General features: G+C 39.5%; 1 protein-coding gene across 1 annotated transcript in view; it reads left to right on the top strand.

Annotated features, from left to right (window-relative positions):
* Window positions 1-3,039, top strand: part of trip4 (thyroid hormone receptor interactor 4) — an 83,446-nt gene extending 80,407 nt beyond the window's left edge. Inside the window, exon 13 of the mRNA XM_077518970.1 lies at window positions 1,166-3,039. Coding sequence (XP_077375096.1) covers window positions 1,166-1,230 — 65 coding nt within the window. The 3' untranslated portion in view covers window positions 1,231-3,039. The remainder of the gene's footprint in view (window positions 1-1,165) is intronic.
* Window positions 3,040-16,220: the final 13,181 nt, after the last annotated feature.

Raw genomic sequence — 16,220 nt, 5'->3', positions numbered from 1 at the left:
AAATAATCAGCTCACTTTCATGCAGGACTACAGATATCGGCGAATATTTAATGTTGAAGAGCTGAAATTGCGAGCATTTAGACAATTTTAAATAAAAAAAAAAAAAACATCTGAATGATTCAGTGATCATTCAAAATGATTATTGATTAATTTAAAAATTGATTAGTTGTCGATTAATCGTTGCACATCTACACTCATTAATCAAAATAATGAGGGGGGAAAAAATCACATTGTCCACTTTGTGCTCACTTGACTATGAAAGTTGTGCCACAAATGTTGATCAGCTGCACGCCATAATACTCAACACATTCGTTGTAATTGTTGTGTTCTTGTGAATGGTCTTCGCACTTTTTTATAATATCTACTCTCAGGGTGACTTCCATGAAGGTAACGAGAGGCTTTCCAGAGGATTTCCAAGTTAATTTCCAATCGGACATTCCCGTTGATCTATTTGAATGTAATTGTCCAATATTGTCCTGTGCGTGTGTCAAACACCAAAACGCTGCATGAACAAGCAGTAGCCAAGAGTAGCGTAGGAAAAACTGCTTTTCTTCGGGTGGGGTGGGAAAGCCTGAGTGGACCCTTGTTGGGAAACCATCTGCTTTATTGGCGCCTCATTTTGGTCTTCATTGAAGCGTGGCATTTAAAAGTCTTGACCAACTGCATCACGAAACATGTTAATTGTCACTCCCACCATGGCAAACAGTCCAAAGTGTTTTCTGTACAGAAGATCTTGAAACATTTCAAGGCTCAATCAGTAGATTCGTTCATCCAGTTCAAGGTGGGCGTCTTTGAATTTGTTCTCAGGAAGTCTTTCTTTGTTTTTGCGGTGCATGTTACCAGTGGATGTCCGTCCATATAACCAGATTAAAGGCCACTTTATTTTGCCGCCAACAAAGGCTGTATTCTAATCTCTTTCAGCCACGGATTAAAGAGTCTCGTTGGCCTTTGAGCTCCGGCTTTCTCTTGCCGGCCCGTCTCGTCTCGTCTCGTCTCGTCTCGTCTCGCGGTGCTCGGCTCGCTCCCGCGTCTACCCAAGGCCGCCTCTAATCAGTGGGCCTTGAGCTCTCCGAAAGGTCACCCTGTCCCTTTGATGGTGTTTTGATTCATCTCTTCCTCTCCCCTTCCTCCCGCCCTTCCCTTTCACCCCCTTTTTCTCTCGCAGGGAAGCTGGAGAGTCACTACCACCAAGGTGCCAAGAAGGGGCTGGTCGCTTCGGCCGCCGACTGACGTCGAAGTGAAGCGACTGCTGGGCCAAAATCCACTAGTCGTCTCCTGTCAAGAAAATCTTTAGTAGAACTTTCATTTTCATACATGTAACAACAATAATGGATCATACGTTGTTATTCCTTTACAGGGAGTGAGGAAAAGGGAATTTTAAAGTAGCGTGAACGTCCAGATCGAGCGACATTGATGTCTTCGTAATACACAGATTGGTGACGTATATTCACGTGTATGCCAGAACAAGAAGAAACACAGTCAACTGTCCTTCAAATCCGCATGTAATTATTCAAAAAAATGGGGTATGTATCAGAAGGGTGCGTACCGCTCCACAAAAGATTACTTGATATGGTTCTTTATATGTGGTGTTTGAAACGATTCAACGACGGTTTGATTAGAAAGTAGAATGATTCAGTTAGTGGAATTATGATTCAATTTGGTATGGTTCAGTTTGAGGATATGATGCAATGACTTTTTTTGTTGTCATTATAGGTGCGATTAATTAAACGATGAGTCAATTAATCAACAACTGATTGATTATGAAATTAATTAATTATTTTTGATAAGCGATGAATCATTTATATTTTTAATTTAAAGTAGTCCAAATGCTCAGATTTTCATCTCCTCAACAGTAAATCTTTGATTTTTGTAGTCCTCCATGAGAGTGGACCGATTCTTTATTTTGAATCAAAATAAAAAAACTGAATTATGGAAAAGCAATAATCAAGATTTTTTTTGCCCAAACCGAACCATAATTTCTGTTTCTGCACTGTCTGTTTTGAATAATGTCCTGGTGTTGAAAAAAAAGATGGAAATCAAATGTTTGTTTAATCCAATTCATCGATTAATCGAAAAAATAATCAACAGGCTAACCGATTACTGAAATAGTCATTAGTTGCAGACTGCAAATGTACCGTTTCCTTCTAATAGGTATCTCTCAATAAACAATTTGATGCATTTTGAGTTATTTCAAAGTGAAACAATTCTGTTTGATTCGATGCACTCGCGTTTTTTCAGCTAAAAAAAAAAAAAAAAAGATTTTCCGATTCCAATTGTGTCTTTGTTTTACAGCCCTAATTATTAGCATTCAGTTAGAATTTGTAGTTTAGCGGTTCTAGGCATGAATATGAATCCACAGTCGCCAGAAAGTAGATGACTCCCTGAACACACAAGATAAACACAATCTTCCAAGTGTTTGTCAATCTTTATACAGTTCATAATTGAGATGGTAAAAGGTAGAAGCAGGACACTGCTATTTTTTGAAGTCCTTATTTTTCACTTTCTGTAAAGGAAACTATTTTTCTGAATGTAACTACCAGTATTTTAAATTGAGTAGCAGAAGGTCTTAATGTTATTTTCCACACATGAGTATCCATCTCATATGTTCAAAGGAGATTGCAGAGGAGCAACGACTGGCGACGTGAGACGTAAAAAGAAATGCGTACAGCATTACATGCAGCCTGTCATTACCCTGCTAACACCTAAGGCCACGTTTAGACCGACAATAGTTGGAGAGTAAAAACACAGCCTACTCATTTATTTCAGACAGAGAGACAATTACTTGGGCACAGTAGGGGTGATTATGCGGAGGGCTTTGGCAAGAGCGGCAGGGTCATCCCAGCGCAATCCGAATGGCTTACATTTCTTTCCCACAGTGCGGCAATGTACAGCGAGCCTTAATCACGTCCCTTTGTTTGCTCATGCCGGGGATAAAAGCTTGCATTGTGTGAAACGCACTTTGGATCATTTTGTTGGAGCGATCCTTGCGGGCCGTGATCACTTTCATTCCCAGAAGAATAAACCACACTGTGATCATCACTCCCAACTCATGCACTTATTCTTTGGCCTGGGCTCCTTGGATGCTATTTTATCTCCTCGTGGTACGTGTACTAACACGCCTTGTGGAAGATAACTCTGGAAGATTTGGTTACATGTTCAGTCTAAACACAACCTCGCAGTGGCTTTATTATGCGCTGCTATCGCCCGGGGCACGAGTGTCACAACATTTGTCATATTTATGATATCCTTACGTGTATTTATCTTTGTACGAGTCATATGTAAACCACAACAGCGCTAGCTATGTACAATATGCAGTTTTTCTTTCTTTTAAATCAGTGCAGGAATTGTTTGAGCAGAGGTGGGTAGAGTAGCCAAAAATGGTACTCAAGTAAGAGTAGTGTTACTTCAAAATAATATTACTCAAGTAAAAGTAAAAAGTAATCATTAAAAAATTTACTCAAGTAGAAGTAAAAAAGTATTCGCTAAAAAGAATACTCAAGTACCGAGTAACTGCTTGAACATTGTCTGATTTTTTTTTTTTGTTTAAAACAATGTAATCAGACAGACAAAAATGTTAATTTTGTTGGGGTGAACCCTCTGTTGACACAAAAAATATCAGGCTATGAGTTTACAGGCGAGTAAACCATTGAAATCACACATTCAGTTCAATTTGCAAAGTTAATTAAGTTAGCTTTTTTAAAGTAGGATTTCTGATGATTACTGTATTAAATCTATTAAATCTGATAGTGTACACCTGAAAATATTGTGGTCACTACATTTCTGTAAATGCCCATCCAGCAGAACAATTAGAAACTTGTACTTTTTAGCCTAAATCTTTTGTTGACATATGCTATCATTGCTACATTGAATAAGAATGGCTTAACATTTGTTTTCTTACCAGGTTCTGGCATTACATGGAGTCAAGTGTTTATCTGTTCCCAAAACTTCTTTACAGTTAATAATTTGTGACACTTAGTGCGACCGCCAATTCATACCTCCATATAACATGTATCGTGATCTGTTTTGTTTATGGCAACAGTTAGTGTTTGCAAAAGAGTCTATGTGAAAAGGTCCTTTTCAACACTTAAGACAAATACCTGCCTAAATACAGCAAGAATTTAGATCAAACTTACCGCGACATGTTAACTCAGGTTCGATGTGGAATTTTTAAATGCCAAAATGTCAGTTTGTTTCGGCAGACACATAAGACACCGCATTATAAAGCTATTACCCGCTGCTATGTTACAAACGCCGCCTGTGGTCATGTGACTGCATTGTTATGTCTGATTGGTAGAATGTTAAGGGAAGGAGTCGTCGTGATTATTGTTGCTACGTCTGATTGGTGAAACGCAGTCATGTGGCAGAACAGCTGTTGGCGTCTCTGGTAGAGATAATGAAAAAAGGAGAAAAAGTTACGACTTTAGTGTGGCCAAATATAGCGGAGTAAAAGTAGCGATCCTTTTTCACACATCTACTCAAGTAAAAGTAAAAAGTATTGTGTGGTAAAACTACTCTTAGAAGTATTTTTTTATTTTATTTTTTAAAGTTACTCAAGTACATGTAACGGAGTAAATGTAACTCGTTACTATCCACCTCTGCGTTTGAGTGTCCATAAACATTTCTAAAAAGCATTCACACGTTGTCCTACTACTTCGACATTTCTCAACCGATTCAAACCATTCCAATTTCACCATGGTCCAAAAATTCACACTTTGCGGGCTATTACTTTTCTCATTCAAAACATTCACAATTTTCCCACAATTGGACGTTTTTCACCCCCTAAATCCCCTTTCATTTTGAATGAGACATTCAACTGTTTACTCCCATTCGAAATTCAAAATGTTCAGCTCATTCAATTCCGCTTGGGATCATTGGGCAACACTCTCCCAATTCACATATAGCAAAAATTCCACTTTTTTTTTCACTAAAATATTCTGCATGATTTTTCACCAACAAAAGTTCTAGAGTTAAGGTTAATATTTAGTTAGGTTCCTGTTCAAAATTCAAATCCATTCATTTCACCTTGCCATTCAATCTGATAGAACAATTGAATTGAACAATTCCACATAATTCAACTTTTTTGACCCACAAATTCTCCATTCATTTCCAATGACACATTCAGCAATTCATTCTCAATCTACATTCAAAATGTTCAGCTTATTCCTTTTACCTTGGGAATGATTTTCAACCTTCTAACCATTCCCACATACCAAAAAAACTCCACATTTTTCACTCATATTGCACATTCTTACATTTCACCTAATTCCATATCATCAAATATCATTTAGTATCATTCCACATCACTCAATGTTTGTATTTCTCTACTGCCATTCGAGAACATTTGACATTGTTCAATATCATTTAATATCATTCAATACTATTTGATATAATTCAATATCTTTCAGCATTCCGCCTCATTCAATGTGATTCCACATTTTTATTTTTTCCCCTTCAGCATTCACATGCAATTTATCCAGAAATGTCATCCTAAGTAACGTGAGAATAAAGTGATATTTGGCTGCAACATTGTTACTGCTAAAACATGTTGTTGCATGTCACGCTTTCCTTTGTTAGCTAGGGTGCTAAACCTACGGTATCAAAGCATTAGCATCTTACTTGATATGTTAATTTTATGCCACGTTAACATAATACTGAACTCTATTTGCTACCTAACTGAAGGAAAATGAAGTCATGGAAAATGTTTCACATTCCTCACTGTAGTTAGTACCGGTAGTCAAAGGAAGACTTTTGGTTTTAACCATTTCGGATCTGTCTACATTCAAATATTGTGCTTTTGCAACATGTGAACATCATCCTAGCACCCATACAGACCAAAGCCCACAGATTATGTCGTCATATTCATGCCATGCCAGCGGTTGGCATTGGAACTAAGGCTGTTGTAATAACACACATAAAAAATCATAAACTACAATTTTGGATTTGTATTTAGTTTTAATTTTAGGGTAATTCCACGTTCAATTTTCACAGTAAAAGCAGCAGTTTGTGTAGAAGAAACTTAATATACATTTTAAATACTCAACAGGAATTATATGTAGCAGAAAGAACTATAATGTGTGTATTTACTATGATGTACTGCATGTGTTTGTATCAATAAATATATACATAAGCAGTTTGAAATGAAATAAAAAGCAGCAATGCTACCAGGAGTGCATCGACAACTGTGCCTGAATACAAATAAGTATGGGTCAATATCACTACAAAGTGCCCTTGGTGTCCTCATCACAATCACGCCGTCATCAGAAATGTAGCAGAATAATGAAGTTTCATGTGGATGCGAGTTTGGCACCAAGTGTGTGTAGTAAGTGGTCAAATGATACTAAATCAATAAGAAAAAAAAGTCCATTTTATCATGTATTTTTCTATTTCCATGATCATATTAAACATTTTGCATGTGTCCACCCTGTCATAATAGGGTAACTGCCCTTTAAAAAAAACAAAAAAAACAACAACAACAACTCAATTTTCAGTAACATTATGACCAGCATTTTGTCTTTCTTCAGTGAAGGATGAAACAGCAGATCGTTGCATAATAAATATTTACACTTTTGCTTCGTACTTTTCATTGTACGTGTGTACTATAGTTGGATGTTGTTAAGCTTAACCTTGTCATAGTGAAATGTCAAGTGGTTTCAAAAATATATTTTACAAATTCAGAATGTTTGTTAAAATGTACATAGTTGACTTGCTAGCTGAATCATGTAGTCCACCATTGGGCTCATTCAATATTCATATCAACTAAAAATGTCCTGTCGTTGTCCACCCTGTCATTACAGGGTAACTGCCCTTTAACATTCTCCAATGTTTTCAATGATATTGTGATCAGCATTTCATCTGTCTTTATATATTTACACAAAAGGTTTGTTAAAAAGTATACTATGACTTGCTAGCTGAATCTCGTGGTCCACCATTGGGCTTATTCAGTACTAACATTAACCGAAAATGTCCATCCGGTCCTTTCTTGAATGGTTTAGTTAAATGATATATAAATAATGAAGATATTTTCAATAATTTATTCTGAATTGACTTGCACTGCCCATCACTTGTTTATTTATTATTGGTGCCTTGATAATTTTGAGGTTTAGCCAACAAAAGCTTATCTTGATTAAGAAAAGTGGGATGAATGTGTCATCAATTTGAGATGATAGATTAAATGTCCACGTGAACAACAATTGTGGAAGATATTCAAACAATTTATATGAAGTGGGCGATTTCTTAAAAAGTATGGCTGATTCTGTGAGACATTTTTTTGATATATTTTGATTTATAGATTTTTGAAGATCCCCAAAGCCTTGGTAAACTTAATAAATAAATCAACTGGTTTTGCGTTGATATTACAACTGTCATTTGTACAGTGTGTGTACGCATGGTGTGTTGTTCTCACGAGTTGGTATGATATGTGCTACTCATATTTCAGTAACCGACACAACCACATTGGCTGACTTGCTGGGATTGTTCAGTTCCAGCATGAGGACGGCATGCCAGGCTGTCGCGGTTGAATGTGTATTGCTCGTCCACACGCTATTGAGGATCTCACTTCTACAATAGTCAATATGTATTGTTCCTTTCTGGTTACTGATATGACTTCAATCCACCGAAGAAATACTAAGAGCGACAGCAGAATAAGCTGTTTGGCACAGGCGTTGAAGATTTGGCACAATTAGCATGCACGCAACACATACTCACTTATGCGGCTCATCCCACAAATGCATGTTTGTTATGAATGGCAAGTCCTTTAAAAAGGGAAGCCAATCCAGACATTTTCTTTACAGTATGTTCTATGCAGCTAGTCTAATCACGACATTCTGATTAATATTGTGTTTGTGCAATATGAGTTAAGCAGCAAAATCCACCTGGGGGCAGCCATTTTGCTACTTGCTGTCGACTTAAAATTTCATCACAATTGCTGCAGGATCAGGAAACGACCAATCACAGCTCCGTTTGTGAACGTCACATGACCAAACTCAGAATATGGGTGAGCCATGATTGGTCGTTATTTGAGCCCTGAGCAAACGTGATGTCGTTTTAAGTCAACAGCAAGCGGCAAAATTACAGAAGTGTGGATCTGCCAATATGGAGTAAACATTTTTGACTGGCGAATACTTTCGAATGTATTTGCGAGTTTGTTCAAAGAACGTATTTAAATACGTTCTAGCGTAGTAGGTAATACGTCACAAGTATTTCCGTACATACTCGCAATGCGTTTGAATATACACGCAATTACATCCAAGCGTACTTGTAGGCTAATGCTGCATTCGAGGATGGTCGGAAGTTGGATATATCCGAGTTGTTTTTCTCAGTTCCGACCTGAAAGCGTTCGATGCAAAGTAAACAACCAAAATGGCGGATAGTGGTAAATTGTTTTTCATTTTGGTTCTTAAAACAATTTTTGACCTCCAGCAAACTTACCTTGTCGTAATTTTGCCTCATTTATTGTTTTTATCTTATTTCATAAGCATTCCATACAGTTAAGTAGTTGACCGTATAATTTCATGCAGGGAGATAGCAGCATATTATCACGTACGTTGCGTTACGTGAAGTTATGTCGAATATTTATGAATGAAGAAAGCTATCTCGTTTTATACTAAAAGTAAATTGTTGTTTACCCTCCACGGTCTGTGTTTCCAAAGGGGAAACTATTGTAGAGTGATGTCACATTGTAGTCCGTCGGTTGAAGTCGGGTCTTTCTTTTTTTCCGACTTCGCAAGTGGAATTTCAGAGTTCAAGGGGGCGTTCCAGTACACGCTTCCTGGTTTGAACTCGGAAAAGTCCGACTTCCGACCATCCTCAAATGCAGCATAAATGCTACAAAGAGCCAATGGGGTGCATGTGTCAGTTAAGGGAAAAAAATACATTTTGCCCACATTATACCGATACATTTGAAAATTAAGTAAAGAACATTTATTATTTCTAAAATATGATTTATTTATTTATTTTTTATGTCTGCAGTGTATGATTTAGGGTTGGCATTTTTTCCTATAATGCAACGGAGATCATGTGAAAATATGCTGTTTGTAGCATTTAGCCTACAAGTACATACAACCATACTCGCAAGTACTTTGTGAGTACATATGTTAATACTTAACCATACTCACCAGTCAAAAATGTTTACTCGACATTGGCAGTTCCATACTTCTGTACAAAATGGCCACCACCTGAGTTGGAGAAAAAACAGGCGTTTTTTGCTGCTTAGTTCATGTTCCACAAACATACGATGCCGTTTTTATGCTAATGGTGGTGCATATGACATAAAAGAGAAATAAACAGACTTTGAAAGAGTGTAAAATGTTGATTTTCCAGCCTTTCCTGACTTCATTCTCAACTGTAATAATGTAGTTTGACATTTACATGTGTGTTTTGCTTTGGCTTTGTTTTTCAGAACGTTTATTGCATCGGAATATTGTGGTTCAATAACTACAGTGCGGTTGTTTTTCCCTTTTGTGCCACTGCAATGTCGGCTTTCAACATTTTACCTGCTCTTGCCTCGTGGGTTCCTCCCCGGCGTGTTGAGTGGCACTCCCGACTGAGCCACTTCTTGAGGGCATATTTCATCATAGTGAATGAATCACCAACACACACACACGGTCATTTTGGGCTGATGTGTTTCTCACTGCTTGTCATTGTAATTCGCTGTTGATTATCTCCGATTTACTCTTGTTTGAGTTGCAGATTAGTTACAACTCCTTGCTTCACGGCATTCAGCATCCAAACACATAACACAAGCCCTCCCGGTAATCTCCCTCCAAGAGTCTCCTTTGTGAACTTTCTCCCATAGATTTTTTTTTTTTCCACTGCAGAGGCTGCTTAAGAATTTCCTAAACTCAACCCCCAGTGAATGAACGATGACAGCTCCTTGCCCTGTGGGTGGCCTTTTCTTCTGTCCCCCACATCAGGGGCATTCCTCTGGATGAGAGCAGACATCCAAGTTCACATAAACAAGGCCTGTGTGCTGCTCGGCGGAACAATTAAGCACATGCTCTTTCCTGAACAAATAGCATAAACTCATGTGCTGTTGGTTTTTCACGCACAAAGGATAATATGAGCCACTTCATGTGGAACTAATACGGAGTAGAGTGGAATAGATTGACTACCATGGGAACATTGATATCATCCTCTCATTTGCAAATCTGATATCACATCATAGCCCGTCTGTCAGTAACGGTAGACCAGAGATAAGATCTATTTATTTTTCATCCTTGAGTAAAGAAAGTTTGCTTTCTTTTTTTACGTTGCCAAATTTGTTCCTAATTGCATACACTGCCATTATTTTTTAATTCAACTTAATCCGCACTTTTAAACTGCAAGATGCGCCCAAGTAAATATTATCCTGGTGCCGCCATGTTTCGATTCAGTCCACTACACTGTATTTATTCTTGGTACGGGTTTTTACAAGTCGCCTAGTGTAATTTCCTGCAGTGGAGCCTTTTGTGTGCTCGTTGAGAGGCTGATTGAACTAAGGGAACTGGGTGTCCCATCCCCCACCCCCGCAGGCAGGCAGGGGGGATTAGGATTTGGAGATCTTTGGGAGAGGTGGTGGCAGGCAGTCAGGCGGGGGAACAATACGAACTGGAGACCTCTTTTGGCTCATCCGTCTCATAATATGTCACAGAGGGATGGGCGTACAAAGGAAATATTTAGGGGAGGAAATTGTTCCTCTTTGGTTCGCTGATGATAGAGTGACAACACGATATTAAGACCAGAATTATTCATACCAAGCCTAATGTTGACTGAATCTCAAGTGAGAAGTGAATTTTTATCTGGTGAGTGGCTGTCGTTTGGCAGCAAGTGTTACTCGAAACAATGTAAAATAAGCCATGCTGGAGTTGTATTATGATTTTTAAACTCACTATGTTCACCATCATTCCTACACTTGCCAAAATAAAACGTTTCTTTTGTCAACATTGTTTTAAAAGATATTATTGATAAATGTTTGTTTGTATTTTTACATTTTTACTTCTTTAGTGCTGTTGAACTGTCAACCACGATAGCATTTAGCATTAGCTAAAGTAACAACCACCGGTCACAAGATTGACTAGCGATTCATTTTTTTAAACTAGTGTCTGATAACAAAATATACAGACTGTGACTGTCACCTCGGAGAAATCAATGTATTCAAGTTAGACTCGCTTAGCGAGTGGCAACATAAGATGGCCGCCGTGCATTCAAGTAGTTTGTAGACCAAGATTCCAGAATACGCAGAATACAAACAAAGTTCCGTTCAATGGAGGTGCCCCAATAGGCGTTTACATGACCAAGTAACTAAAGGGGTAACCCAGGGGTCTTATTCGGGTTTTTGGCCATGCTTACGTGGCCTTTCAAAATCCAAATACTATTAATATTCAGGTTTTGACAGGGTTATTGATGGAGCCACCCATCCTACCTGCACGGAAGTCAGGTGAATGTACCTCTACATCATCAGTGGCAAAAATATTCAACTTTAGCACAACTGTTTCCAGCTAACAAATAAATAGTAACGTTTTACTCAAAATTCACTCGTGAGACAAAGTGAAAATATTTTGTACACTCAAGACTTCATACAGTACATCAAAGATTTCCCAACATCTACTGTGATTGTCTGATGTTCTTTTCAATTGTGTTTGGTAGAGTTACAGAGTGGTGCACAATTCAACCATTCTCACTAATGGAGTGCCTGACGGCGTGTTGCTTTGCTTAGACCAGACGTCTAAGCTGGGCCCCATCTGGGAGGGGAAGCACATGTACATTTGAATGCGGTTGTCCCTCAAGGCAATCGAAGACACGGATGTGGCTTCGTTTTCTCTTCTTGTGAGGATCTGTTAGCGCTCAATAGCCAGCCAACATAAATGGGAACATTTGATCTTTTTGTCGGTTCATTCTCATCAGAGGAAACCGGTGTTCAATTAAAAATGGATTTCCCATTACAAATAGCTTACATCCAACTTCATTTTTAAAGAGCTGCTGCCAAGAGATTGATTTGGTCCGCAACCCTTTGACCTCGCTGAATGAGGTGCGACCTACATGTGGTAGGAAGTTACAACAAAAGATCAAAAATCCAGCCAAAAGCCATTCACGTTTGTTTAAGAGTGACAGTCGAGTCACATCCAGACATTTCAAACAAATAGCAATAGTTTTGTAACATGATCCGTGAAGAGACTCCTCGGAGCTTGACATTAGGATCTAATGTGGGTCCACGTGGGCCCCTCCCAAGGGTGTCTCCTGCTCGGCGTTTCAACACCACGCGAGACAGTTCAGATGATCGTTTGCCTTCCAGGCCTTCTCTGTCAGGAGGGCTAAACATCTGAACACAGTGATTTGTCAAGCTTTAGTCTCTTGAATATGTAAAAGACCTCCTTCCAGGCTGCTGTTTTCTTACCAGACAGGAAGTGTATCAGATTCATAACAAGATTAGTCTGGATTACCACTGGCCTATTGCGATATGATAGACGATAAATGGAAAGCCATGTTTGCCACCAGCTCTGCCAATGTGGTCGTGTCGCCTCGACCGTTATGTGTAACCATGAAGAGAGATTTGGCAAAAGGGCTGAAGCAACAAATGTTTTGTAACAACCGACATCCAAACTGTTTCTCTCTTTTCTAATTGGGTCAAAATAGAAGCCAGGCCAATGTAAATTCCACGTTGACCTGACATGGTAATTATCTCAGCAGACGATCATGCGCGTGTTCAGCGAGTGGCAAAAATTATGTCGACAGATAAGAGTTTTAAGAATTACAAATGGTGGTTGTCTTTCGCGTTAGCTTACAGTGTTGAGCAGTTGTATGCTTTTTCTTTTTCATCTTACCTACAGTAATTCTTGATTTTTGAGGTATTTTGATGAACACCTTGGAATTGTTTTAAATTGTGAAGTAAAATGCATACTGTCTCTTTTAAAGATTATCTATGACACATGATCACACATATTTCCTTCCGACCAGACTTCCTTGATTCTTGTCACTTCCTTTATCTCTAGAACAGTGGTTCTTAACCTTGTTGGAGGTAATGAACACCACCAGTTTCCTAGGCATATTCACTGAACCCTTCTTTATTGAAAAATAAAAAATATATATATATTTTTTCAAATTCAATACATACGTAGAGTGTTTATTGGTGAGAGAAAAAAATAAACATGGAGTAGTCTTTTCATCTAATCTGGCTCTCTTCACCTTGAATTAAGAAAGCATTGTGTTCTTGTATTCCCCATTTCCATGCATCTGAAGGAAGTTTTCTTTTAGTTTTGCTAGATAGCTGTGCTGGACTAGAATTGCTCATTGGCATTGCAAATTATGCAGTTAGGACGCTGGCTCAACTCTATCGAGCACTTAAAAAAATACAACATTGTTTTCTTAAAATGGAAACCAGGGCAGAAGATACAATGAAAACAACAGAGGCCCCAGAATCGAACCCTGTGGAACACCATACATTCTGTAATACATGTGAATTCATCTTGCACATTTTCATCCGACCACATTCTTTTTTTTGCTCGACATAGTATCACAACAGTCCCTGCAGCACAGATAGGCAAAGCAATGCAGCGTGATCACTTGCAACCAATGTTGGCCAAACAGGGCATATCATCATGAATCATGTGTCAGGTGTGTCTTGACCTCCACCAAACTCCTGAGACGTACTCTCTGAACCCTTGTGGTTCGATCAAACCCAGGTTAAAGATGTGTTCAAGGATCTTCTCAAAGTAGAAACATCACTTTGTTTAAACAATGCACCTGCGGAAGACCATTGTACCAGCTCTCCTGCTCATCCGGTGGAAACGCTTATCAAATGTCGGGAATGTGCGAGCCCATCTTCAGTCTCTGCAGCCGGCCTCACTTCATAGACGGATGTGCTCTTGCGGCACTCGGCCATTTTCAAAGTATGCGGTGAGATCTAAAACGATGGATGGCTGAATCTGAAGCTCGGCAGCTACATGCTACAAACACTCGAAGTGCGCATGCACGACGTCGTTACGTCAGATTAATTGACAGGATTGAGAACCAATCGTTAAGATGATCCACCCGGAAAACGCAGCAACAAAAGATACTTGAAGCTCTGGAATGCAATACCACTTTAACAAATATCGCTGTTTTATTCCCCCCCAAAATTGAGTATCCTTGGTTACTATTTTCGTAACTACGGTACCAGCACGGTGATCTCAATTTATCTTGAGAGGCACATGAGGGTCACTACCTAATTTCGCTCCGATCGATCAAGTAGATTGTGGCGACATCCCTCTCAAGACTATAAATATGAACCTGCTGGTGGTGCTACCATCGTCATTAAGGTAAACCCCACGGGAGCCATCAGTCTTTGTATGTTTCCATCCCCAGGGCTCCACTCCATAGAAAAGAGGAAGCCATAAGTGAATAACAACAAAGAGGTACAGATCAGCACAAATCGGCCTTCTACCTATCAATCAGGGAAGGGAGGATCAATTGGGTCTGGTGAGCCACTTGAAATCATATATAATTATGCTGCAGTATAGCCCATCATGAGCTGTCTGGCTCGCTGCAGTGCGCCAAATGTGCGACAATGTTTGACATGGACCTTTAATTGTGAGTGTGTGCCGGCAAACACGACTGTTTTAGATCCGTCCAAGAGCTTTACAGCGTCTTTTATAGAGTAATGGAAAGATGATCGCGCATGAATCAAGCCAGCTCTTGTGAGATTCCACATGGCTGACTGATTAAGTCTTTGGAGCTGATGGAAAACACATGTCTTCCACAGAGCCTGTTCACTTCACTTTGTAGTCGGCGTGACTCTTCGAAAGAGCCTCGGAGGGGCCGGCCACCACCACAAATGTGTCCCCTGCAGTCCTACTCGCCACTGACTGTTACTTAGCCCTCCATTGGAGGCTGCCAATTCCCCCGGGAAGGCATGAGTGTGCCTGCCAGCAGGAATGCATTTGAGGCAATCGAGCAAGATGGAGGATGGTGAGGAGCTGCTGCTGCTGCTGCTTCCCCCTCTGTGTGAAAATGAGTCCATTAATTCAACCCCCATCCCTCCTCCTCCTCATCCTCTTTCCCAGTCCTCTCTGTGCCTGTTGTCTGTGTTTGTTAGCAAGATGATTCCCTCTGTCATGTCAAAGGCAACATTATCATATTCTTGTTGCCTGGGAAACCAGTGCTGAGAGAGACAACGACTTAAAGCCTCACTGGTGTTTGAAGCTGCTGGAACATGAAAGGTTATTCATGGTGTTGCCAGAATTGGAGGTCTGACATATCTGAAAGGCTCTTCTTCTGAGAAGATCACTGTTTCATGAGAAACTCCCTCTTGGATTTGCCTCAATTAGATCAGCTGTGCTAATATTAAACCAAAGGTTCAGGGGAGCAAAAGGGTATATTTGTGCTATAAAATAAATGATAATGCTTGTGGCATTTCAAAGAAACACTGTAGATTTTCTGTTTTGTCATTGGTTTCAATGGCAGTCTATCACTAATCTAGCTCTAACACAGTAGTTTGCATCAACTGAGTCTATGCCATTAATACAGAATAATCCAATGAAAAAACAGTAAGTATTGTGGTGGTATGGTGTATGTCAGCATTCCTCAATGCATTCTAATAAACAAAGGTGGGCACCTCCGTCTCTCATCTCTTCCTGTTGTTGACGGATGCCCACATCTTCAGTGAGTGCTTTACGATGCAAAGCCTCAATAAAATACACAGACTCAAGGCCCAATCGGGCTCACCACATCATTTTATGTGGCCCGACAAAGCTAGTCACAGGCATAGAAATAAAATGTTGCATTGTGGTAATAAAATATATGGTTGGATTTTCGAAATTGTTAATATGACGGAAAAGTAATTTTGAGCTGTGTTACTTTACTGTTGAAAGTACAGGAAGTTGTCGAGTTAAGGCGCACTCGACCTAAGGTGTTTCGACTTCACAACGGTTACGCCCGGTCCGCCATTTTGGCCCCGTCTTCTGCCATTTTGGCTCCTCGTCCGCCACATAGCCCAAATCTGCTATTTAGCCCTTAGCTAGTGTTATCGCTTGTGCACTTGTGGGAGTATGTTTGGCTTTTTTCGCCCTTTTTTTTTTTTTTTCCACATCATGGCCCCAAAGAAGAAAGCTACATCTTCTGTCAATGTTGGTCCAGCCAAAAGAAAAGCAGTTACCATGGAAATGAAGCTAAACATCATGAAAAGATTGCAGAAAGGAGAGACATCGACGAACATCGGCAAAGACTGGGGCTTCAGTCGTACAGCATCTTTTTTTTTTTAAATGTATTTT

The sequence above is a fragment of the Festucalex cinctus genome, chromosome 4, assembly GCF_051991245.1.
Source record: "Festucalex cinctus isolate MCC-2025b chromosome 4, RoL_Fcin_1.0, whole genome shotgun sequence".
NCBI lineage: Eukaryota > Metazoa > Chordata > Actinopteri > Syngnathiformes > Syngnathidae > Festucalex > Festucalex cinctus.
The sequence above is the reverse complement of the archived record's forward strand: the minus strand, read 5'-3'. Positions and strand labels throughout refer to the sequence as shown.